Source organism: Sphaeramia orbicularis, chromosome 6 (genome assembly GCF_902148855.1).
Source record: "Sphaeramia orbicularis chromosome 6, fSphaOr1.1, whole genome shotgun sequence".
Taxonomy (NCBI): Eukaryota; Metazoa; Chordata; class Actinopteri; order Kurtiformes; family Apogonidae; genus Sphaeramia; species Sphaeramia orbicularis.
In genome coordinates, this window is record NC_043962.1 from 24587210 (window position 1) to 24612798 (window position 25589).

Below are 25589 nucleotides of genomic sequence, written 5' to 3' on the forward strand. Positions count from 1 at the left end.
TGAGGATAATCTCACTTCATCATCCTTTTAGCACATGACATTTGTTTAAAGCCTTGGCTTACTGTACATTCCTCTGCAATGACCTGTCAGCTGATTAGAGAGTTAGGAACATTGTGTTTCATCTACTGTTGGTTCAATACAAAATAAGGTACTATATTGATAGAATTTTTGATGCGCTTGCATAAACCATTCTAAACCAGTGCGTATTGTTTTTCTGTGGCTAAACTGTGCTTGTATGGGTATGTTTTTGGAACAGATTCACACATTCTGAACTGAAGTTGTGTGGCATCTGAAAAGATGTTGGAATGTGAACACAGTGATCCAAACAACAAGGAGCCTGCAGAGCTTAGTTTTCATATTTATTTTACAACTCATCAGCAATAATTTAGAACAGCATATGTGTAAAGCATTAACGAAATGTGCAACAGTTGCCCAGTTAAACCTTAAAAAAATCCATAGACTTCTACAACATTGACATAGACATGTATACTTTATGGTATATTCACAAAACTATTTACAGACACACATGCCACTTTATATAACAGTTGATAACAGACTTGAGGCAAAAACCAGCTGAAGAAAACTACAAAAGCAATGTTTCGTATGCAAAATACAATGAAAAGTATTTGTTTATTCAGTCACATGAGAAACTTAAAAAAAAGAAAGAAAAGTGAAAAAAGCTCATCAACACTACATTTGCAGGTATTAATCTCTTAAAAAACAGGCCAAGATAATGTTCCTTAAAATGCTGATAGTCACAATTGATGGTAATATAACCCCATTTTTTCCAACTTTTGTTTGGAAAAACAAGGTTTTACATTATGATAGCATATAACACAGAATCTGTGATAGTCTGTCATGTGGAGGAGTTTACAAAGATGATTATGATCTGAATCGTTTTGCCTTGAAAGCATTGAAATGAGAAAGATTTTGTCAAATCGGACAACTTACTCGATCACTGCATGAAAACATCACAAAGCATCTGATGTCTCTGCTCTCTCTTTAAATTAAATATTTTTATTTTAAGACAACTCAACAATACAATAAAAAGGTTTGAAGAGAACTACAGTGATTGACTTTTAGATGATAAGGTGACTGTTAAGGGGTTTAAAGCAGAAAAAGTGCACTTTACGTCTCAAACAGTAAAGATCATCCTATGTACAAACTTTAACAGCTGGGAAAATACAGTTACATTCAATATCAAAGATCTAAGGTGCTATCCTACAATGTTTCCTGGAGGTACAGGAGGTCACTGCATCTCTGTGCAGAAATACATCATTCAAGGAACATACAATATGCTGGTCAGGCAGCCACTTGTGAATGAGGGGCTCCTTTAACCATTATTCGAAGTTGTCTTGTGATTGTTTTTTTTTTTCCTTCTCTCTAGAACAAACAAGTAGAGAAAACCAGAGTAAACTCAGATCTGTCAAAAAGAGTTCAGGGTCAAGAGCCCTAACCTCTCCCATGAAGTCAAAATATCAGTTATGGTAAAGTGGCAGATTTTTGTGGTTGCTTTTGATGGAGGTTAACTGTATAGTGAAGGGTGTCTTATATCTTGAATTTCTTGTCAGGAGGAACAGTGGATGTGCCTCCCATTAGCCTACCCCATGTGTAGTTTTTGATGAGGTAATATTCTGTAGCCTAGAGGCGTTCAACTTCCAGGAGCACTTATTTTATAGGCCCATTTAGTGCACATTTACAAGTCAATGAATCAGAATCTCTAGCACATAATAATATTTACAGTCAGAGACAGCCAAACTGTTAATAACCTTGGCAGAGGTCAGTTGCAACTTCATACATCCAAAGAGACTTACTGATTGGGATATTGCGCACTGTTGAAGTACTTAAAGTTTTGGCACCAACGCTGCCGTTTTTAAAATATTTTATCAAAGAGGATAAAAAACTAACTTCAGCTCAACACAGCCGTGTATTAGTGTCAATCATTGTCGATAATCATTCAGATTGATTAATCTAGTTAAGTGCAAAAGGCACACACCGTCACAACTGTCCCCGTTTAGCCAAGATAATGTACATGAGAAACTCTTCTGTGAAACTTAGTCTCACTTTTAGCCTAATCTGAAAAATCCGAGAGTACATAAACGTCTCAGCAGAACGCACGGGATAATAACACAGACGCATTAGCTCGTTTGACAAGCAGGGAATGGGTTATGTGGGCTGCTCTGGCTCTCCAGGGACGCGTCAGCTGCGTCGCCGTCCCCGTCGTCACTCGCGGGACTTTCCTCACGCTCCTCAGGTAAACCTGTCTCAGCCTCATGTGACCCTTCGCTGTCGGGAGTGAGGGAGTCCTTGGATTGAGGAGAGGCTCCAAAGTGCGCAGACAAACCGGGGAAAGCGGCAGCAGCAGCCGCGGCCGCCGCTGCTGACGCATGTGCGGGGTAAAGCCAGGGGAAAGGTGATGCCAGGGCGGCCGCCGCTGGGTACATGTACTTTTCAATGTTGTTTTTATCGAAAAAAGGCATATAAGACGCCGCGGCCGTGGGGTTGATGAAGTAGAAAGGCATGCAAATCGGTGTCTGCTGTCCCACATTGGTTATTCCCATCAGAGAGTTCATAAACGCTAAATCTGGCCTGGTGGGGTCTGTGCCCAACCCGTTTCCAGACCAATTCATCTTTGGCTTTTTGGCAGCGCGATCATCTCCAAACTCTTGCTTGATTTTCACTGCTTTGGTTCCCTGTGCCTTATTGCGCTCACATTCTTTTTCCTTGCCATCGTTCTTTTCCGCCTCGCCCCCGTATCCACTGTCCGTGTCTGTGTCATTCTCATTAAGCTCCCCGCCTTGGGTCCTCTGGATGACCGGGACACAGTTAGCTTGGCTGTCGGTTTTCTGGCCATCCTCCCCGGTGGGTAGCTGGTGCTGGATCGGCGGCGCGCCAGGCTGGAACTGTGCCAAAACCTTGTGAAGGTGGTTGATGAGCTGCGCGCACCTCTGCTCTCGTGTCGTCCAGTTCTCAAACTGGCTTAGGTACTGCAGGACCTCTTTGGCACAGGCCTGGAACCCGGAGTGGAAAGCATCCAGATCTGCATGAATGGAAGATTTCATCGACCGGTCTCCTGCGAAACATACAGTTGCATATTATCATATCTTATTATATCATCTTTGTTCTGTAAGGTTTTGCGCATACACCAAACCCAAACACGTCTACATGTCTGAATACTAACACTGAACACTTGTCCTATTTGTATATATTTTCATTCTTTACCGAAATCATAAAGTTTTGTAATGCTATCTACGACGCAGTTTCTTAGAAAAATCAGATAATCTCTTGTTTTTGTGTCTTACCATTCTGCAAAGCAATAATCTTTTGGTGCTGCTGCTCGGTGACAGCAGTCAGTGCGTTTAAGTGTTTCAATGTTAACTCCAGGACAACTGCTTTCTCCAAATGCCCGAGCGTCTATGGAGAAAAACAAAGCTTCAGTTGGTTGTTTTACCGGATCACTGTCATGAAAAACAGTTTTTCTGAGCAGTTAAAAACTTTCTGTAAAGTCGTGATCTTACCGACAGCTTCAGATGTTCTGGTAACAAGTCCTTGAGCTGGCCAATACACTCGTTGATTCGGTCTCTCCTCTTCTTCTCTATCAACCGGTGTGGTAACTTGTATGCGTCCTGCTGGCAAGGATACAAGGGTTTATCAGACCACAATGGAATATATATACCATGCGTAAAAAGGACAGATGCCTACATGTGAATTATGTTGGGTTATATGATTAAACAAACGCTGATTAAACCATAAAGGAAATATTTCTAATCTTTTACAAGAGACTGCGCGCACCTTCCCACCGTCTTCTCTTTTTATCCCTCTTTTGGACTTGCACATGTAGAGAGATGGGTAATCCACCCTAAAGTTAATAGAAAACGTCCAGTTAAACATCAGTTTGTCGACACACTTTATTGAAGTGAATAGTTTGGCAGAGTTTGTCTGAAGCGACACTCACCCCAAGAAATCTGCGTGTTCCATGAATTGTCTGTCCTGTAAATGCGGTATTCTTTCATCCATCTCTTCTCTGCTGTTTGTTTTCTGCTCCTGAGCTTCTTTGAGGGAATGTTTGTAATTCCACGACGTTATTCCACGAGATACACACGGACGGCTCAGGGAGATGATGCACAGTGCGTGTCCTCCAGTGGAGCTGCGCTTCAGACTGATGTCTATACTTCCCTGAGCTGCCACTTTGCAAAGCCGTCGGTGCTGTGGTTAGAGCGCACGCGCGCCTCCGGTAGGGAACAGCTTCCTACTCACGTGTAGCCTGCACCAGCACAAAGTCCGGTAATCAGACCTTCTGTGTTAGAGCTGCTATCTGCCGTTTTCCCCTCAATGTAGTCCAAAACCACTATGACCTGACTGCTGAAACGTGATTCATGTACAATATATAGAAGATGAATAAACCCACGGACATGTACAGAAACACTGATCCTAAAAGGCATGACTGGAGACTGTGTCCTTGCATTGCATGTAACAGTTGTGTCTTCATTTCGCAACTTGATCCTATGTTAAATAATCCCACAGCGTTTATGATCTACTGTTTTATATTAATAAAGAGGATGCAAAAAAAAAACTATGCTCCTGAACGCATCTCCATTAATTGAAATTAAATCATTTTGTTCATGAAAACTCTTTTTTTGTGGTGCGAAAACATATACAAATAACATCATGTGTATAGAAATAACATAGATGTGTCATAGTGTTAAGTAAACACAACTTAAACCCTGGGTGGTCCATTTTGAGTCTTTAAGAGGTGTACGCGTGCACGTGTGCGCGTTTCCGTGAGTTTGTCACTTTGCTTTGTTGCCCGAGGCAGGGTAGGGTAACCTACTCATGCATCTCCAGTTGTTCAAGGCTCCGTTGTCAGTAACCATGGCACCGGCCCAGCTGTGTGCTCAAACACGTGCATCTAGATTCTTTATTTATCTCAGCATCTGTGCTCATTTCCCACCTTCATCTGTGAATATTAAATAAAGTTATTATAACAGTGTGAGGAAGACTGGCAGAAGAATACACGTTTATTGGCATTGACCTCTGTCCCTGTTTCCTTTAGGACAATTAACATTCAAACAATGATCACTAATTACTTTCTATAAGATTAATAAGTGACCCTTAAGTGGGACAGCACCAAAAGTTGGGAATATCCAGAATTTTCCATCAAAGCATGATAACATTTAAAAAGTTAATGTGGTGTCTCAGATTTGTTGAGTTGGTTGTTTGTGACACCTGTTGCCCTCCTATGAATATTCAAACATTCAAAACATAAAAATCTGAGCCCCTGTAATGCCCTCACATGCCTTATGATCACATTACCTCTTCCTGTAAGTCATGTGACACTCTCTGGCTGGCAGCATATGGTTCTCTTGTGTAACAGAGCTGACAATGAGTGATCCAATCGGTCCTGCTCTCAAATGAAGTGTGACCTTCTCTATGTTGGCTTTTCATTAACTCATACCTGCTGATTTGCCTCTACCACTGTCCTTTTCTTCTATTAATATGACTACAACAGAGATAACCTCACAGTCGTGTGTTGCAGTCCCCCTTTGTGTCTTCCTGCCCCCCTTCCCTCCTCTTCCTTTCCTCCACAGTATGCTGCTTGCTCTATATGTGGCACTGGAGCCGCTTTAGGAATCCAGTCCAAATGTTTTCCATATTAGTTCAGAGCCTTCTCTGTTTCCAAATAGCAGACAAGCCTGGCTTATGGTGAGAGGAGGCCTCGGCAGGGAGGGGAACGGGAAGGGAAGGGGAGAAAGGAGAGACAGCAGACAGCAGGCTCATCCACCCAAAACAGTAAAAGTTGTGAGGACAGAGAGTGGACAGGGAGCAAACAGGAGGAGACATGGGGCAGGGGCATAAAGGTTCCTCAGACAAAGAGAAGAAGGCCATGAAGAAGAGAGATGAAAGCCCGGTGTCAGACGACGGCGATAAGTGCAGAGTGTGTCGCTTCCCTCTGCTTGTCGCCCTGCTCCAGCTGCTGTTGGGGGTGGCCGTCACAGCCGTGGCCTTCCTTATGTTGGCCATCAGCCCCTCACTCTTGGCCAGGGAGACGCCACACTGGGCTGGGATCATTGTAAGAACTATCTATGCTCTCACACACAGTTGCATGAAAGTTGAGTCTCCCATTTCTTGATATGTATGCATGAACCTCATTGTGTTGTCCATTAACACCACCCTGCATGCCACCCACCGGTCACTGGAAGCACGAGAAACCACTGGTGTCGTCATGTTGTAATAAATCTCCCTCATGCTTGTCTTACCGAATGCACCTGAAACTTCAGCCCATCTTAGTCTCAAACCTGCTGCACCTTCTGTTTTTCCACAAATCCAACAAATCTTGAACACCTGGACATATCTGAAAAACCAACCCATCACAGCATGTATTGTTCTAACTTTGATCATACAAGCAGCATTCAAACACCTTGGTATTGTTTGCCAGTGTGGTGCACTTACCTACATACAGTAATCCTTACCATCTGCCTTATCAATACACACATGCATATTGTAAATACACTTATTTGAGCTCTGATTATGCAGATTCTTAACAAGCAGCTGCATATGTTAAATTCAATGTAATATTATTTCAGGTGCAAATACAATATAAAGTTTAGAACATCTTTAAACTCGTGTTCGGTTGATGGACTTGCACAATAAGTGAAGCTGAGGTGGTGAAGCTGAAGTAGAATAAACTGTTGACCTTAAAAGTAGAGGAGGTGCATTCAGAGTAAATGTAGCTGAAAACATTCAAGTGTAGTTTAATGTAAGAAGAAAGGTCAGTTGCTATTTAAACACACAGTTGTATTGTTATTAGAAATGTAGGAGTTGAAGTAAGGGAGGCAATGTCTAAGTAGTAAAAAGAAATCAAATGGAAGGTGATGTAAAAGTATAGAAACAAACAGCTGAAGCATGAGATATGACGCCAGTTGGACTTTGATTTTAAGACATAAAACTTTCCATGTCAGTGAAAATGTGAGCAATAAAAGATATTAAAATCATAGGTGAGATGTCAGAAAGTTGAAATGTGTTGAGAGTTCTCAGATGAAAAGTGTCCGTATAGTGCTTTATTCTACTTAAAAGTGAACAATGTAACAGGTTGATTATTTCAACATGTAACATCCAGGAAGTTCTGTTTTTTCTGGTAAAAGAAAACTGCTATTTCTATCTGTATCGTATCACAGCTATCATCTGTGTTCGAAAACATCCGTGGACACCAAACATCCCGAGTTAGATCCTCACGAGATTCAGTGGAGTGAAAAACACTGAGGTCATCAAGAACTTTCCAGACAATCCTGAGTGCTTAAGAACCTGGGAAAAACATTTAAATAAGATGCTGCACGTTAGTCACAAGACTCCAATTGCACTGTCGAGATAGAGTATGAGTGTGTCTGTGTGAGAGAGGGAGAGAGAGAGGCACAGCAATGTAATCAGATGACAACTCACTTGCTGAATCATGCAATATTAAGAGACACCCTGAAAATTAATATTATACATAAAATACATACAATATTATATGCAAATTTTATACTGAATCACATATGCAATGATAACAGGGTACATAATTAAAAATGCCATAGGTGCATAAAATCTATTCTGTATAATATTAAAAGGCCACAAAACAATCAGTACGTCAGTGTTTTTCAGTGTCTCAAAGCCATGGCCAAACCAAAGCATGTCAAACATCTTCTGATGTATTGTTGCAGCTGTGTTTAGTTTCCATCGTGGGCTTCATCCTGTACTGTGTCACCTATCTCCCAGATGAGAGGTCGTCTTTGCAATTCATTGTCAAGGTGAGTCCTCAGAAATTGTCACACATTGTTTCCACAAGTGAAAAAAACAAAACAAAAAACAAACATATTTTAACCCTCAAAGACCTGAAAGTACCAGTTTAAGTACCAGTGTTACATTTGCTTTGTCTGAGAAAGGATGAATTGGCTAATTAATAAAAAAAAAAAATAGTAGAAAAACAAATTTCTTGTTTATATCTTTTCTTTTTCAGGCATTTATTGTGCAGGAAACTACATGGGTTTATCTTTATGACTCAATGCTGCAGAATGTGATGGTGCAGTCACGTTCACAGAACTTGTCGTAATAATGAAAAACAATCTGAAGTGCACTGTTAGGATGAGGTGTTCATCTTTTCTAACAATAGGTACTTTTCTTTTAGGGTACAGTAAATTGACAATGTGTCTGTGTTACTTAGGGTTGATTTGCTCCTGCTGTTGGTATAGAGAGCTGTACAGAAATTGCATTCCTGTTTAAACAGGGATCTGCAGGGATTCCTATGAGTGCATGAGTGCATTTATTAATATGACTTGATCTTACAGTTTAATTAGCCATACAATATATGCAGTTGGAATTTCAAACCAATTAAAATCAGTCCACCGTTGTTCTCTACTGAGAGGAGATCCTTGGAAGCACCATCTTCTTTTGTATGAGGCTGGATCAAAAATGTTCAAATTCCGCTAAGAGGGTGTTTTAAAACACTTCAGTCGTTGCATTAAGAGGTGCAGCTAATTTGCAAAGTACTTGTGGCATAAAGCCATGATAAGAAGTCAATTCTAAGCATGACTTACTGTGTAATTTCAAATGCCACCAGACTCTCAATCACCAAGCATATATTACCTTCATTTCTACCTTCATTTACAAGTTTACAAAGTAGAGTGTGAAAATATCAAATGTTTTTTGTTTTTTTTAGAAAGAAATATTTTGTCAGATATGCTAAATAAAGAGCTCTTTTAGAACATCTTATAATGTGCGTGTCAATCAGTAATTCAAGTAGCTCAATGAACTCATGGATTTACTAGTTACCATTCATAGCTTCAGAATTTATGGCTTTGGATTCAGCACAATTCTTTAATCATTTTGCCCTTGGTGCAAAGTTTTCAAGAGGGCAGTTAGTTAAAAGGTAAGTAAAAAATATGTAAAGCTCTAAGCATGCATGGAATTAAGAGTCGCTTCTTGTCAGACGCAAATATGGGCTCTTTCATAAGTCTTACATCCTATAAAGATTCAAACACAATACATATGAACACTTAAACATGAGGTTGTGCTGGCTAAAAAGTGTTGAAGGTCACCGTGTCGACTGTGAACAACAGTATATATGTTCACATCCTCTACTTCGTACCTGTTTTAGGGTTTCATTACATCTCATTCAATAAAGCATGGTGCAGAGATGCTCATTTGTTTTACATCTACCTCCCAATAACCAAGTATACTCCAGATTTTACAGCTGTCCCAAAATTAACACAAATGCCATTTCAGATCAAGCACAGCTCATCACTTGCATAATTCCATAAGCAGCATGTAACTGAGAGCAAATGCACCAGTGAATGAAGGCTCCTGTTATATAAGCAGTGGATTAAGATGAAGGTTTAGTGTGATTGAGATTGTGCAATTGCATAAACAACACAAAGCCACTGTCACATTTTACACACCATATTTTTAGACGCGCTCTGTTGTTCTGCATACTCACATAGGACATGCGCTAAAGTTGGGAAGCGGCTATAGCTGCAGGGCACTCTTACATGTTCAAAAGCCAGGCTGCTAGTCTCAGGGTTGGACCTTGCCCTGTAGTATTGTGGGTAATCTTTTTGAATTAAATTTGCCATAGGCGTTGAGCCAGCATGTGTGCTCCTCAGCTTCATTTTCAGTATTTTGGATTAATCATGAGACAGTCCACTGAAAACAGAAGCTGGATTTTTAGAATAAAGAGTTGAAAATTGAGTGAAGAAGCCAGATTGAAGTTGCATGAGCTCACACTTGTGTTCTGCCCTCTCCAGCTCCTGTACTTTGTCCTGTGTGCGATTGGCCTGGTCATTTCTGTGCTGGTTATGGCCTTCGCCGGACATCATTACAATCAGGCCAGTAGCTTCATCTGTGAGCAGGTGGGAGAGGACTGTGTGTGCAGGCTGACTCCGCCGCAGGATGACCCAGTCGCCCGCACCTTTACCTACGAGCAGGTCGGCGACTGTGAGGCAATCACCGGGTCACTCACACTCTACTTCCTGCTTCAGATTGTGCTGAACCTGGTCCAAGCACTCGTCTGTGTCGTCGGTGCCTTTATCATGTGGAAGCATCGTTACCAGGTCTTCTTTGCAGGGCTTCAGATTGGCTCCCCATCCTGGCAGAAGGTGTAACATGATGATGATTGAGCTGATCAGGAGGAGAGAGGGAGAGACTTTTTGCTACTTATGTGATTTCTCTCTTCAGGACAGGAACATTTGCCACTTTGGCCTAGTGTGTTTTCTTCGATGTATGTTCTTATTCACCTTTTGTGGTAGCTGAATTATAATGGCTTTTTGCACAGATTTTCTATGCTATACATGTAACTTTGTATCTCTTGTTAAATAGATAAAGAAATAAGCAGCTGGTCTATTTTTTCCCCTTTTTTTTTTTTTTTTTTTTTTGAAACATTTGTGTTTAGAAAATATGAAATTTTTAGTGTTGTTAACTTTGCTGCAGTATAAACAAATGAAAAGCAGACAAATTAGAAGTTAAGAAGTTCAAACAAAACAATGCGCAAAAAAACAAAAAACAAAACTTATTTGTATGGATTTATTAACTATTCTGTGGTTTTGAATGACAAAGATTTAATGATAAGGATCATTCACTCCAGTGGTTCATGTTTTTCTTTGTCTGTTTAGTCTTTTTTCTGCAGATGCAACAAATTAAATTTGGGAAACTAGGAGAAAAATGTTTTCAGAAAAGTAGAAAAGATTAAATGTTAAGCTAAGATCTCAGCAATTTTTTTGATTGTTGCTTTTAAAATCACAAAAATCTTAAATTGAGTTATTTTATTAATAATTTCATTTGACTTTAATGCTAATTTTTGTCTCATTTTTGCATCAATTGACACAAGTGGAAAAAAACACACTCAGCAAGGTGACTTATCTCATCAACTGTGTTTTATTTCACTATCTCCTGTATAAAACAATGGCTGGCTGTAAATATTCTGGGTGAAATCCTTGACGGGGCTCTATCTGATTGACATAAACTCTGTCAAACAGTTGTGCGCTAAAAACACAACGTGGGCAGGTTATAGTTTACGAGACGGGCTGGGGCTGCGGCTTGTGAAGGTTGACGCCAGGCCACTATCCAGTATGACTCAAACCGCCTGTAGGAGTCAAACTACTGCAGCCACAAAGGGAGGAGGTGAGGGCTGGGGTGAGGAAAGGGGGACTCAGACAGGCAGCTGGACTGTGCTATACAATTCAACTTACTTTGTTTACAGCATTGTAGTAGATTTTTCTACCAGGAAGCATTGCACAAAAAAGACGATCACAATATTTTTAAGGGTTTGTATTGCAAAATGAGCTTCATTTGCTTTGCTTTCTGGGAGGTTTGACTTTACTGTAGCTGTCTCAATCTCAGGTGTTATGGGTGTTCATCTACAGTGTGTACATGCTGTGCAGGGAATGGCAAATATGAGGGAGTTTCAGAGGCTAACTGGATACAGCGTGTACCCAGAGGGAGAGTGTAATTAGTGTGCAGTGTTACATCTATTTTGTCAATCATGAAAAAAAGTGGTGATTGACTGCAGGCGTTTTCAGGAAGGCTTTTAAGACTGTCAAACTGTTTGTGGTTACAAATACAAATGTTTGTGTCATTTAAAATACAGCTTCCTTTTTTTTTTTCCTACTTTGCCACCACGCATACACAGAAAAAGAGCAACTTCAGACTTAAACTGTCAGTCATTTTCAAAAGGGTGGACTTTGTTTTTGTATTAGTGCATTTTTTGTAACAGAGATAGAAAGTAAAACAGAAACAGCAAGAATCAGTGAATGTCTTTTACTTGACAATCTCTAAGCCATATGTGAAATAGGTGCAGCGTACCTTAACATCAACAGATCTAGCACATCATCAAAACTGGTTGGAGAACACACTTTATGTGAGCACTATTTCAAGCAACTATTTGGTTTTTAAAGTAAAGCCAAAATCCAAGTGTCATTAATCTGACATGAGAAGAAGAAATAGTTATCTTTGTTTCAGGCATTTGTGTATATGGAGATTATTATGGTTAATTTATGAGACAAAAATGAGTACTATCATTTATTAACTCAGTAATTAACAGCAATTAATTCATTAACTTACTGATACTACTCACTCTTGTCTCATAAATTAACCATAATAATCTCCATATATTTACAAATGACTGAAACAAAGATAACTATTTGTTTTTTCTCATGTCAGATTAACCCTTTCATGCATGAATCTTGAGAACCCTAGTCAAGATTTTTTTCTTGAGTGTTTTTATTCCTCTTCAGGCATAAAAAAAAACAATGTGACTGAAATTTTTTATGAAGCTATTTTTCATGGAGTTACAAAAATGTCCATTCAGCTGGAAACCATGCGTTTAATATATGAAGCAAAGATTAAAACTGATCATCGAAAAGTGATATACTGTTTGAAAAGTACAAAATAAAAACATTTTTCATGCAGCTCACGTTTTATTGTACTCTAATACTAATTATTACTCACTTCATGGAGATAATATGCAAAAAAAGCCCAACTTTTTGATTTGGAAAGTAGTTAATTACAGTCTAACATCAATTAGCAATGAATTTACCCTAAAACATGTTAGTGCAGATCAGGTTTATCAAGAACAGCAAAGTTATATTAATGGTATGAATTACAGTGTATGGGATGATGCATAAGCATCCACTGTGTTGGCTGATATGGAACTAAAACAATAAAACCCACAAATATACAAGAGAACAGCTGGAGTAGAACTGTCCACTGGAGTGACCAGTATGCATGAAAGGGTTAATGACACTTAGATTTTGGCTTTACTTTAAAAACCAAAAGCTGCTTGAAATAGTGCTCACATAAAGTGTATTCTCCAACCAGTTTTTGATGATGTGCTAGATCTGTTGATATTAAGGTACGCTGCACCTACTTCACATATTGTTTAGAGATTGTCACATTTATAACTTCATCATTGACTTCTAAAACACATGTACTGCACATCTACAGATATCTTCCCAAATTCTGTCAGTGAGGAGTTTTAATAATGCATTTCACGGTGTACGCTCTACAGCTCCATGCACTGGTTGTCTGTTTGCAGACTACTTCCATGTACTTATTCTGAGTTATGATGTTGATGCGTCATGTGACTATAAAGGCTCAGTCTCGCAGTCTGATACAGGAAGTCACATGCCAGTCATCACAGGGGCGGTTTATTTATAAAAATGACAGTGAAGGGGGGACCTTCCACCCTCTTTTTCCCTTGCAGTAGCAGCTTCTGTGTGGTCAATTGATCTTTCAAGGCAAAAACACTGAATGATATGTGACTGTGGTGTCAGTGACACTGCTGTGGGTCTTTAGAGAAGACGGTACAAGACAGAAGATCAATACAAGTACTGACACAAATCACAACTTTCACAGCAACTTGGAAGCAACAGGCTGAATTCTAATCAACCAGGTTAATTATACATTCTATTCATTTAAAATGCATGTATAGATTATATACTCTTTATATGTAATGATTAATTAAACAGATTGTTTACATATATTTACACACATATAAGAGAATCAATTTCAAGTTTTTCTTACTTTTTTTGCTGAGTTACATATTTTCCCTTCAGAATAAAACTCATCTGATAAAATAATCTGTTTGGAGAGTGTTGTAGACCAAAGCAGTGGATGTTTGTTTACATCACACCATGGCAATATGACTTTGCCAGACAGAAATGGTGGTGCTGGTATTATACTCTCCCCTCCCTTCCCGTTCTCAGTCCAATACATTCCAGTAATGCTGCACTTTACCCTTCTTGTCTACGCAGTGACAGCTGCTCACCATTATGGCACTGCGTGAGCTAATTTTAATGGCTGTCACAGGCAGCAGGAGCAAATGCAGGCCTGCCAGCGTAAACAGCAGACTGAAGCCAAGAAGGATGGGCTTCTCTGTGGAGGGTAAATGACAGCATTGGATAGACCATTTGAGGTTTTTCTGTGATTCGTTTATCTTCTCAAATATATTACATAAGGACAAACATACAGAAAAATCAACCAGCTGACACTTGGAATAAACTATTTCAACATCTTCTGAGTGCTGAATAATCAACAGCAAGGATAGATATTCAGACAGCCACAATATAAGCCATGCTTTAATGTTTTTTTTTTTTTTTTTTTAAGCTTTGGCCAAAGGTACTTGTGCACAAGACACGGTACAGACTAATAGTTAGACGAGTCTACTGTTGCCATCTTTTACTTTTGGAAATACTAGAAACTGGTATAGAGTTTTGTTGATCATATCAGCTGTTAACTCGATGTGATGAAATGCAACGAGCTCAGCAAAGGCAGAACAGTGACAGCATGTGAAATGTACTCGTGAACCTTATTTTTATTAGAGATGACTGATAGTAGAGATAGTAGATGATTACAAATGTGAATACACTGAGGCACAAGAGGTCTTTTCCTAGTTTCCGTGATCCTGTTACAGACATGTGTGTAAACACTGAGTGTGTGGGCGCCCAGGGGGTCAGGGTGACTCTCATTCATCAACAAGTGAGACAAACTCCACAAGAAATCTGTTGCACGACACTGAGTATTGTTTAAAATTTATTACGTCTGACCACATAAAATACTCTTTCTATACATTTTGTTTTACTAGAAAATGTCAAAGGACAGTTCCCATCAGGGGCACAGACTCATAATTCCCCATTCATTTGTGCAATTTAAAACAAAAGTTGAGATTTACCAATCAGTCTTACAGTGTAAGAGATGCACATGAGAAGGATTTACATGAAAAATAAAACATTAGAACATGAAAATTCTGTGCCCATACAGTAATTATTACAGTATTAAGATATTCATATGGAGGCAAATAACAAAAGGCATACCATTATATGTAGTTAAGCATTTAATTATGTACCAATAAAAGATTTTGTCATAAAAGACCTTTCCAGTACGTTTTGCATAATTAATCATTATTTATTCACATTAATATACTCTGTAGAAATCTGTAAAAAGGCAACTGAAATGGTGCAGTGACTGCATTTTCAAACAAAACATAGCATGCAAAAATAATACCCCAAGTTAAGCTACGACTCCAGTTACAGGCATAACTTTTTTCCCCTTTTTTTAAAAGTGCACTTTCAGCAATTGAGATGTACTGTTTAGAAAAGTTAATGAATAAGGCAGCATTATTCCCTTTCCAAAATGCAAAACAATACTCCAGTTATGAACTACATATTCCCATATAAATACAAACAGAGGAGGGGGAGAATACTTGATTTTAGTGCACAGTCCTGTGCCACGGTGGGCCAACTGGCTACATAAGTAACCACTTCTCAATTGACAGCCAATCTCTGACCTGATCCACTTTCTGAGACAGTCAGCACATCAGTACCGAGCCAGTCGACACAGCCATCCACAGACTAGACGGCACATTAGTACTAACCTTAACATTTACAAAACACAAATTACAATCTGTCCGGCCCACTAACACCACATTGGCAGATGTGTGCCAGGCCTGGTAAATCATTCACACACAGTTCCTCAGTCAATGAGAACATGGACAGATGGCCTGCAAAGGGTGCTTCTAACAGCTGAGAGCACATACGACACAATTCATATCCCAGAAGGCAGTGTTTGTGTCAAATAAAAGGTACAAAAATAGGTGTCAATACTTCTTGGCCTCATATAATTTGACATTAGCAGTTGTACACCTGAGTAAGTGTATTGTTCTTGAGGCTGAGTTTTTAGTCATGTGAGGCTGCAGCCAAGACACCAGATCTTGTTCCTCATTTGGGCCTTGAGCACTTCAGTGAGTTGTGATGTGATGATTGGGCTGAGGAGGACCCAGGAACCCGAGCCTCTGCTTGTTCTTCCTCTGCTCTGTCATCTGTGGAGGAGGCAGAGTGAGAATACATTAAACTGAAGTGCTTTGTAATTTTGCATGTAGCACACACAGGATACTCATGCCTGTATTTGTGCTTACTGGGCAATTATCACACAAAACACAGTGGTGTCCTGATGTTCACACTGAGTTATTATATTCCAAAAGGGACATTAATGTATTTCAACATGAAGAGCAGGTAAAAATGAATGCCAAATCTCCACTCAAAGATGGATAATCTTATTTTGAAAAAGCAAAATAAAGTGGAATCTCATTACTTATAAATAAATCTGGATTAGTTGATGTGTGTTGCAGAAAAATGCTGATTGGCACAAGACTGCTTGAACTGTAAACACTGCAAATAGTGACAGTTTGTTACTCATTTAAATGTCTCCTTTCACATTTGACTGAGATGTCATATATAGTATATCCTCTCCACAGTTGAATGCAAATTGCTTTGTTCTGTAATGCTGTTATGACAGGAAAATATCCCTCGGAAACTTCATTAGAGGACACTGTCATGCGTGGGTGTGTTATTGTGCAAAACTGTAACCTGCATGCTGGATTTTGTATACGTGTGTATATCTGTGTGTGTGTGTGTGTTTGTGTAGGGGGGGTCATGAATCAAACACGCCTGATTTGTCAGATCCATCACATTTGTGGCTGTTTCACTGTTGACGTCATAAATGAAAGCCACTGGTCCTGTAAACCATGAACTGTACACGCAGATTAAAGGAAATCATGCATGCTGTGCAGAACCCTGCAAACCACACAGACAAATAAGTGCATGCACACGCCATGGACTCACTCTCACACACACACATACACACACAATGTCAGCTGTGATACTGTAAAGTGCCGAGGTCAGCAGAAGTTGTAATGAGGGAGAAGCTGCAGGAGAACTTTCCTTCCAGTCAGAAACAGTTTGAGTTCAGTGCTGGTGAGTTTTGGGCGTCTGGTTAGCTCTTACCTAGTACTGTATACACTAAATATTTGCTCATCATAAAGGCGGCTCCTTGACTCCATGTTAGTCAGATCTGTCACCTCTAAACCAAGATTAGATTAAGATGGCCTGCAGTTGACCCTACCAATAAAGTCAAAGATAAGCCTTCAGCAAGAACATTTTACTAGCGAATAGACCTGGTTGTTAACAGGGAATCCTCCAACGCAAAGCGGTGCTCACAGCAGCAGGAAGATTTTCCAGACTGCTCGCTGAGGTCGACGGAGGTTTTTGTTTTGTTTACTGGAGTATGATCTTCCCCGAGTAGGAGTTGTTTTCACACATCTGGCAGAAGAGGAACAAGGACAGGCCTATGACTAGAATCACATGCAGAGGAGGCAGGTGATAAGAGTGATCAGTCACACTGAAGCAGCAGAGCTAGTCATCCAAACAGCCAGAGGCTCACTGGCGGCTCCCAGTCGCATTAATCGCTGACGTGATAGTCACCTGTTGTGCTGCATTCAGGAGCATCAGGTTTGAGAGGTCAGGTTTTTCACTGAACTTAGTACAGAGATGAAAAACAAAGTGAAACTGCTGATACCGCCTTTTACATGTGACCTTGATCCTTGTGGGTATTTTTAGGTGACAGGAGTCAACATTAGGTTGAACAACTACACCACAAAACAAAATGTGACTATGAAATAAGCTTTTTTTTTTTTTAAACAGCCTCTTTTTCCTTTCACTAAATGTAACTTCTACCTCTAGGGGTCACTCATTTAAGGCAAGAAATGAAAAACATAGTTGATGATGTTTGGAAGTAACAGAAAAAAATCCATCTGTACAGACACAAGCAGACATAATATTCAAATCCCATTATGTTTAGTGACGTATAGTGTCACAACAAATGATATGATTAGTGAAGGTAATATGATGTGTTTTCTAGTTAAAACCAACTTTTCATTAAAAAAAAATGACTGAATGATGTGAACAGTGCTATAAATAGTTGATATCAATTACGTACGCAAGTCAGGAAATTCTGGAAATGCTGTATCATATTATAGCTTTCATTATGCTGCTCTGAACATCACTGCTCTCAGACCAGAGGTTTTTCTGACGTAGTATGAAATTGACCTAAAGTGACACTCTACCTGCTCCTTGAGCTCAGCCAGCTGGCTGGAGAGCTGAGCCACCAGAGTGACGGTGCTGTCCAGTTTCTCCTGCAGGGAGCGCATCTCATTCTGCTCATTGTCTCCCTCACTGCTCACCAGGGATATGGCTCTCATACGGGGGAACCACTCCAAATTCTTCTCCTGGGATGAGAGAAGGAGACATGAGATGGGAGAGGAACAGTGAAAAAGGTGAAGGGCATAAAAGGCTAAAATAAAGCAGACTCAGCAGGTCAGAGATGCACCAGTAACAGCATGTTGGCACAGACAGTAACAAAGATTTGCATAGACGTGCTGGGAGCGTTACAGCGCTAAAGCCAGACTGCTGGAGGAGAGTAAACAGAGTGGTATTGGTAACTGGAGACAGGCATGGAAGTTTAATATTAATCACTCTATCAGAAAGGAGGCTGCTCTCTGTTTGGCTCTTGACAGTTTAAAAAATGTTAACCAGTGGTGCTGTCTCTTGGATACTGTGGATAGTAATTATACACTAAATAACCAGGAACTGGCATTTCAGTTCTCACCCACTCCATAAACACACTGTCGATGTGGGAATGAGTCACTGTCGTCTATCAAGAACACAACTGGGAGTACAGTGTTATTTTGGCATGTGCCTGCTCACATGCAAAAGTGAGACATTAAGTTTATCATCTGTTGTTCTAACAGTATCACAGTGCAGCAGACTAAACAAGCCATCTGCAGTAAAACAGCAAGAAAAATCTACCTATAGCATTATGTAATGGACTTAAGTGTGCCTGTGTTTGTACATGTGTGGGCGTGTGTACTGTTGGTGTGCATCAGCATGGATATGTACATAACAGAATATGAGTGAATGTGTGTTTTACAACACACATGCTCTTGTGTATCTCTAAAAGTGAGATAGGTTTCACAGAGACAGACTGCCATCAGCTGATCTTATGTAATATTCCTTTGCCAGTTCTTCTGATAAAAATTACTTAAAAGGTGCTGAGAGTGGGATATGACTGGCACCACATTAAGTCCAGTAGGAGGAGTGAGGTATTCTCCCACCTACTCTTATATAAGAATAGACTACAGGGATAGAAAAACTGATCAGTGTGTTAGACACTGAAGACAGTGAACAGGACACAGGGAGAGTCGAGTCTGAGGGTGAAGATTCCCATTACAAATAGAAATGTACTCTTGGTTTGGGTTTGTTCATGAAATTATCAGAGACAGTAGGCCAAGTCGGTGGTCATGTCATATTAAATCCTCCATACGTAGACTTCTGACACTCCTCTAGTCAGACTCAGGCTATGTTCAGACAGCAGGTCCTAATGCACAATTTAGATTTTTTAGTGAAATCCAATTTTTTTGTGTGCCTGTTCATATTACACATGAAATACAACTTCTATCAGTTTTGAGTATGAACTGAATACGACCCTGAAGGGACCTGCATGCACAAAAGAGGTCCTGACATAATATGTGACCACACAGGCACGCACTGCGTTTATGGAAGTAACATTCCTAGGACGTAGAATTGTGACATTTGTCACACTTCAATGATGTAAAAGTCAGATAAATGCGACCTGGCCGTTCAGACTGAAGTCACATTGTAAAATATCAGATACGTATCAGATTTAGGACCACATATGAAAGTATCCTGGGTCAGATTTGAAAAAAATGGATTTGTGCTGTTCAAACTCTCTTTAACAGATCGGATACTGGTCACATATGGCAAAAAAAAAAAAAAATCAGATTTGGGCCACATTTGCCTGCAGTCTGAACGTAGTGGCAGTTTTATTCTGTCACGTGAACTACAGCTCAGTGCTGATTATCAGTAATCAAGAAGGCCAATAACTAGTATTTGGAACCTATAAGCATTGACAATAAAAATGTAAATATTAGTGCTAAATGTTTGATTTCCACAAACAACAAAAAAAACATTGATCTTTACTAAACCACAAAGGCTGAGTCCTGAGTCTTGAATAAGAATTTCTCCAGCATTCCAGGATGTTGATTTATGTAAACATATAAAATGACTAATTTTTCATTGTGCACACCTTCTACTGTGTATTCACAATCTGGAAATTCTATTTAATTTATTTATAAATCTGACTATCTAGTCCAATGCAGACTCTACCTAAGTTGCAGAGTCCATCAGTTTGGCTGTGGTTCAACAAAAAATGGTCATATACTGACTTTTCTATGACTTCAAATCACTCAAAAATCCTGACATGCTGGAGAAATTCGGATTTCAGATATGGAACAAATGTACTTGATTTAGTCAGGATTTGAGTTTTTCTTTCAGTAGCAGAAGAAACGTTAAAATCATTAGTAGTATCAGAATATAAGTAAATACCTCACTGCTTGGACAAAAAAAAAATCCACTCCTAGATTTAACTAAGCAAAAAGGTAAGACCCTTCATTAGATAATTACTACAATGCTTAATATGTTCTAGCTGGAAACAAGTTCTTTAACCCTACGTGATGCTTAGGGTAGCTTCTCATTTCTTAACCCAACCATCAATTTGCGAGGGATCATAAAGCGTGAACAATGCCAGCATTCATCACACTCAAATTGTGAAAGAGCGGTTCAGGGAGCATGAGACATCATTTTCACACATGGATTGGCCACCACAGAGTCCAGCCCCCATTGAACCTCATTGAGAAGCTTTGTGATGTGATAGAGAAGACTTTAAACAGTGATGTGACTCACCATTACTAATACAAGACCTTGGCAAAAAAAAAAAAAAATGAACACAAATCTGAACGGAAATAAATGTTGTAACATTTATTGTGGCATTGCATAAGCCTTGCGTGGTATAAAGGATGCCACGGCGAACGTGTCCTGTAATCAATGCTTAAGATTATCCAGTGAAATATTGTGTGTGGGGCTTTTTTTGGCCTGTCTGTGTAAATACATGTTCTTTTTTCATTTCAGTGTTGCCTCGTGACGTGTAGCTAATCAGCCAACACTTTGAGCAGGACACTGATTGAGACCACAGAGTAGTGAATAAAGAGAGAGTCAAAGGGACTCAGAGTGAAGTCATTACACTAATGGAATATAATATGCATAATTATGCTTTCATTAGTATATAATCATGTGAAAACAACAACCATATAATCAGATACTATTTAGAAAAATAACTAATTACACAAATTTCAAAAATGCTGAGTATCAGATCTGATAAGCAGCCATGTTGGTAATTAGTCAACCTCAGTGTGAATCGGCTTCAGTCAGTGGAAGTGGGGAATCCATCAAGACAAATGACAACTACACAAAGGGATATTTATATATACATGTACTATATATAAATACATTTCCTACAAGTGCACTTGCTTTGAAACTAAACCGCTATTTGTGTGCTGAATGATGGTTTCTACCACATTGTCTCAGTTAAAGCACAATGACAGAGCAACCTATGTGAGTTTTCTTTTAACCCTTTATAGGACACTCATAGAAATACTCTGAAATTTAAAATGCAACCCTAAGTGTGTTAATGGAGGATCTAACAAGACTTTCTTACCTCCGCCAAGGAGGTTATGTTTTTGTCGGCATTGGTTTGTTTGTCTGTCTGTTTGTGTGCAAGATAACTCAAAAGTTATGGATGGATGGATGAAAATTTCAGGAAATGTTGTTACTGGCACAAGGAACAAATGATTAAATTTTGGTGGGGATCGGGGGTGGGGGAGCCCACAGGGGGGCCCACTGATCTGCCTTGGCGGAGGTCTGCGCTGTCTTTTCTAGAAAAGCACTCATAGAGCGCAGACCTCCGCCAAGGCAGATCAGTGGGCCCCCCTGTGGGCTCCCCCACCCCCGATCCCCACCAAAATTTAATCATTTGTTCCTTGTGCCAGTATCAACATTTCCTGAAATTTTCATCCAAATCCGGGGCACTGATCTGCCTTGGTGGAGGTCTGTGCTCTCCGAGTGCTTCTAGTTACTTTTGTGAAATTTTTCAAATTTTTTCTGTTGTTATATAGAAAATCAAGGTCAATGAAGTTACTATATTTAGTTCCTTATCCATAAGTGGCAAAATAATATATACAGCTCTGGAAAAAAAATAAGAGACCGCTGCAAAATTATCACTTTCTCTGTTTTACCATTTATAGATATGTGTTTGAGTAAAATGAACATTTTGTTTTATTCTCTAAACTACCAACAACATTTCTCCCAAATTCCAAATAAAATTTGTTATTTAGAGCATGTATTTGCAGAACACGACACATGGTCAAAATAACAAAATATACAGTGTTTTCAGACCTCAAATAACGCAAAGAAAACCAGTTCATATTCATTTCTACACAACACAATACTAATGTAACTTGGGAAAAGTTCAGATGTCAATATTTGGTGGAATAACCCTAATTTTCAATGACAGCTCTCACGTGTCTTGGCTCTCCACCATTTCTGTTGGATGACTTTATGCAGCTCCTGGCATAGAAATTCAAGAAGCTCAGCAATGTTTGATGCCTTGTGACCATCCATCTTCCGCTTGATTACATTCCAGAAGTTTTCAAAGTGGGTTCAGGTCTGGAGATTGGGCTGGCCATGACAGGGTCTTCATCTGGTGGTCCATCATCCACACCTTTATGGACCTAGCTGAGGCCAGGAGCATTGTCCTGATAAAAGAACCAGTCCTCAGAGTTTGGGAACATTGTCAGCGCAGAAGTCCAGCAGTTTTCAGTAGTTGTTTTTGGATTCCAATTACTTTTGCGGTACTAATAGCACTGTTTTTGCCACCCAGCTAGTCCTATTGTAAGAAGATAGTGATGGCCACAGTAGTGGTTTTTAAACTTCTCCTTCTTAAATAAGACATGGATCAGGTGTTTATTAAGTAGAATAAAGAATGCTTATATTGGAATTCAGCAGATATAAAAATAGAATGGCTGTCATACATGCAGACATGCTGATTTCAGAGGAAATTGCAGTGGTCTCTTAATTTTTTTCTGAGTTGTATATATCCAAGAAGTAAATATAAAAAAATACAAGAAAAACACGTAATGTGAAAGGGACATGTATTTTAGAACATTAGAACATGACTTTTATAGACCATTAGACCAACATAAGTGCTGATCCAGACCCCTGACCACATCCACATTCTCCCTTTGAACATCATTCCTTACATTAGTACCATTACTTCCTGGTACCTAACAAAGCAGGTACACTCACTGTTCAAGCAGAGGTGGACCTTACAGACCCTGGAGACCACATTGGACCTGAGATTGTTGAGTCACTGTCCTCACTGTAACTGCTACTGTCACTGTCTTGCAATGTGTGCAGAAATAACCAAAAATAGTCACTTTCCCAACTTTTAAAGGGTTAAAAGAAAAGACTAATGTCACTTTAAAGAGCAGCACTGGGTCTTTTTTTTTTTTTTTTTTTTTTTAAATCTCAAGTCAGAACACACATTGGGACTTTTGCGGTTGTCAAACACTGTGTACACATAACTCATTAGATAACTGTCAAAAAGCTGCTCTTTAAATGGTTGAATGATTATCCACTTGGCTGATTATCAGATCCAATAATCAACATTTTTACCTTTATCTGTATCATTACTTTTTATCCAGTATCTTTCAAATTAACTTTGTTTTGTTTCTTTGTGGTTGATGCAGACACCTCTCCATGTCTGTTGTCATAACAACTCATATACCTCATAAGTAACAAGCTATGCTTACTATTCACAAGTATTTGTTGTAATAATACCACCAGGTCAGAGGGAAAACTTAAAATAACTACATATTACTTAAATATTATGCAATTGTAGTTTCTTTGTAGTTTTTTTTTTGCCAGCCCTGCGATGAACTGGTGACATGTCCACGGTGTACCCCGCCTTCACCCATATGTAGCTGGGATAGGCTCCAGCGACCCCCATGATCCTAGTGAGGATAAAGCGGGTACAGAAAATGAATAAATGAATGAATGACTTTCTTTATCCAATTTCACACATTTTTTTGCTGCAAATGTGGACACCCCTTGCATTGTGATGTATTGCATTAAAACTCACTCTTATGTCATTGAACTCTGCCAAGTATTGTCCCATTCTCCAAACTCACATGGTGCACTGCACACACTCTGTGCCATCGAGGTCAAAACTGGATGTTTCAGCAAGATAATGAAACACATCCAGGACATGACATGGAAACTGTCAAGAATTTAGTTATTTTTTTCTTGTTAACAATAAACCAAAACATCCATTGCATTAGTTTGTGTCTTTTTTTCCACAAATACTTCATGATATCTGAAATTGTGTAAAATTAAATAAAATAAAAATTACACTACTGTTATATCATTTTCTAATACTGGTTATTTGTCCACTTTATTACTAATAATCCATAATGACCATGAAAAAAACACATACGGAACTAACCCTCCTAAATTTATCCATTGTACTCCTCAAGAAATCCTCCACTAGAGAAGTTTTCCCGTGTGTAACTTTTCTTTTTTCTTACTTTTACTAGAGTCCTACTTTTTCCGTCTTGGCTGCAGCAGAAGCAGTTAGACTGATTAGGTATGACCACTGAGATACACAGTATGAATCAAGTCATTCTATTAGTGTATGGCTGGAAATATTGAGCTAATTAAGGCCTCTGGCATCGAGGGATGATAACATAAAAAAGAATGGTTTCCTTTCTCACAGTTTGAAGTACACAGCGAGGACTCTGTGAGCTCAAACACCAAGGTTCAACACCAGGAAAACTGAAGTCTTTCTGATACTTGTTTTATTGAGTCATTCGTAACAGATGGATTAAACAACCTTAAAGATCCCACAGAGAGAACTAAGAGACATCACAAGGGCTGAATACAATATCCTGTTTGAGCATTCGGTCGTATGTGTTGAAACTGAAGCATCATCTATAGATTAATGTGAATTTGAGCCAACCCCAACGCACTCCTGTTGTCATTTATTCGACTGTGGCATTTTCCACAGTGACTGGGATGAATGAACTCATAAGTCAAGGCCTTAGTGATGCTTCAGTGATCCACTTAACCACCTCAGTGAGCATGAATTTACAGACATTCATGTGCTTCTCACACTGCTGATGTCACTGTACAAATCCATACAACCAAAAGTCAGAGTTAAGAGGGCATGTTAGATTAAAATTAAAACTGAAATAAGTGAGAAATTACCTTTGACTTGAGTTACAGCTCATGAAAATTATTGTTTTGTCAAAATAAACACCTATTTCAGTTTTCATTCTTCTAACACGTTCTTTCAAATTTGGAACAATAGAGCCTCTGTTCCAGGAGTGAATGACGGAAGTGGGAAAAGCAGCTGCATATGAAAGAATGTCATATAGGATGCAGGATAAGACAGAAAAATATCTTTTGAAATGGAGCAAATACTTGGAATCTTTAGAATTTCAAAGACTAAAGGCTAGGAGGATTCACACTGAAAAGACAATGATCACATACTTTATGTAGGTATGTGTGTATATTTATGATTAGACATCTCAGTGTAGATACTTATGGCGTATATATATTGTATACATGGATACTCAAAGTTGATATGTGCGGGATAAAAAGCCACTATATCGATATAAAGACCCCTTCTGTTTATGGGTGGGTAATTTACCAGTGCTCTAATGTCAGTATCTGATGTGTGATGATGTGATATGTTTGGAAAAAAGAAATAAAAAATGCAAGTCATAAAAAAAAAAAAATTGGGCCAATAGAGCGTGTAAT

At 39.2% G+C, this 25589-nt stretch overlaps 3 protein-coding genes across 4 annotated transcripts in view; 1 reads left to right on the plus strand and 2 right to left on the minus strand.

The window, feature by feature from the left end:
* Window positions 1–333: 333 nt before the first annotated feature.
* On the minus strand, window positions 334–4199 carry bhlhe41 (basic helix-loop-helix family, member e41). 2 transcript variants are annotated; one of them, XM_030135588.1, is made up of 5 exons: window positions 3956–4199; window positions 3793–3859; window positions 3519–3629; window positions 3303–3414; window positions 334–3073 (listed from the first exon to the last, which is right to left on the minus strand). In XM_030135588.1, the coding sequence occupies exons 1-5, from the start codon at window positions 4015–4017 to the stop codon at window positions 2139–2141; spliced, it is 1287 nt and encodes a 428-aa protein (XP_029991448.1). In that variant the 5' UTR covers window positions 4018–4199; the 3' UTR covers window positions 334–2138. The 2 variants fall into 2 exon arrangements, with proteins under 2 accessions (XP_029991448.1, XP_029991450.1); XM_030135590.1 differs by having other exon boundaries at window positions 3519–3626; window positions 3956–4197.
* Window positions 4200–5616: 1417 nt separating this feature from the next.
* Window positions 5617–12491, plus strand: sspn (sarcospan (Kras oncogene-associated gene)). The gene is made up of 3 exons (XM_030135591.1): window positions 5617–6070; window positions 7698–7784; window positions 9777–12491. The coding sequence occupies exons 1-3, from the start codon at window positions 5840–5842 to the stop codon at window positions 10131–10133; spliced, it is 675 nt and encodes a 224-aa protein (XP_029991451.1). The 5' UTR covers window positions 5617–5839; the 3' UTR covers window positions 10134–12491.
* A 2048-nt stretch (window positions 12492–14539) lies between these two features.
* itpr2 (inositol 1,4,5-trisphosphate receptor, type 2) overlaps window positions 14540–25589 on the minus strand; it is an 83785-nt gene continuing 72735 nt past the window's right edge. The window contains exons 56-57 of the mRNA XM_030135585.1: window positions 17924–18085; window positions 14540–15841 (exon numbers count right to left, since the gene is read on the minus strand). Coding sequence (XP_029991445.1) covers window positions 15761–15841; window positions 17924–18085 — 243 coding nt within the window. The 3' untranslated portion in view covers window positions 14540–15760. The remainder of the gene's footprint in view (window positions 15842–17923; window positions 18086–25589) is intronic.

Bases quoted from the DNA above. Each gene is read 5' to 3' on its own strand.
- sspn (XM_030135591.1), top strand. From the start codon at position 5,840: ATGGGGCAGGGGCATAAAGGTTCCTCAGACAAAGAGAAGAAGGCCATG. The intron at 6,071-7,697 runs GTAAGAACTATC...GTATTGTTGCAG, and splicing joins CACACTGGGCTGGGATCATT to CTGTGTTTAGTTTCCATCGT. The intron at 7,785-9,776 runs GTGAGTCCTCAG...TGCCCTCTCCAG, and splicing joins CTTTGCAATTCATTGTCAAG to CTCCTGTACTTTGTCCTGTG.
- bhlhe41 (XM_030135588.1), bottom strand. From the start codon at position 4,017: ATGGATGAAAGAATACCGCATTTACAGGACAGACAATTCATGGAACAC. The intron at 3,630-3,792 runs GTGCGCGCAGTC...TATCCTTGCCAG, and splicing joins AAAGAGAAGACGGTGGGAAG to CAGGACGCATACAAGTTACC. The intron at 3,074-3,302 runs GTAAGACACAAA...TATGTTTCGCAG, and splicing joins GATTATTGCTTTGCAGAATG to GAGACCGGTCGATGAAATCT.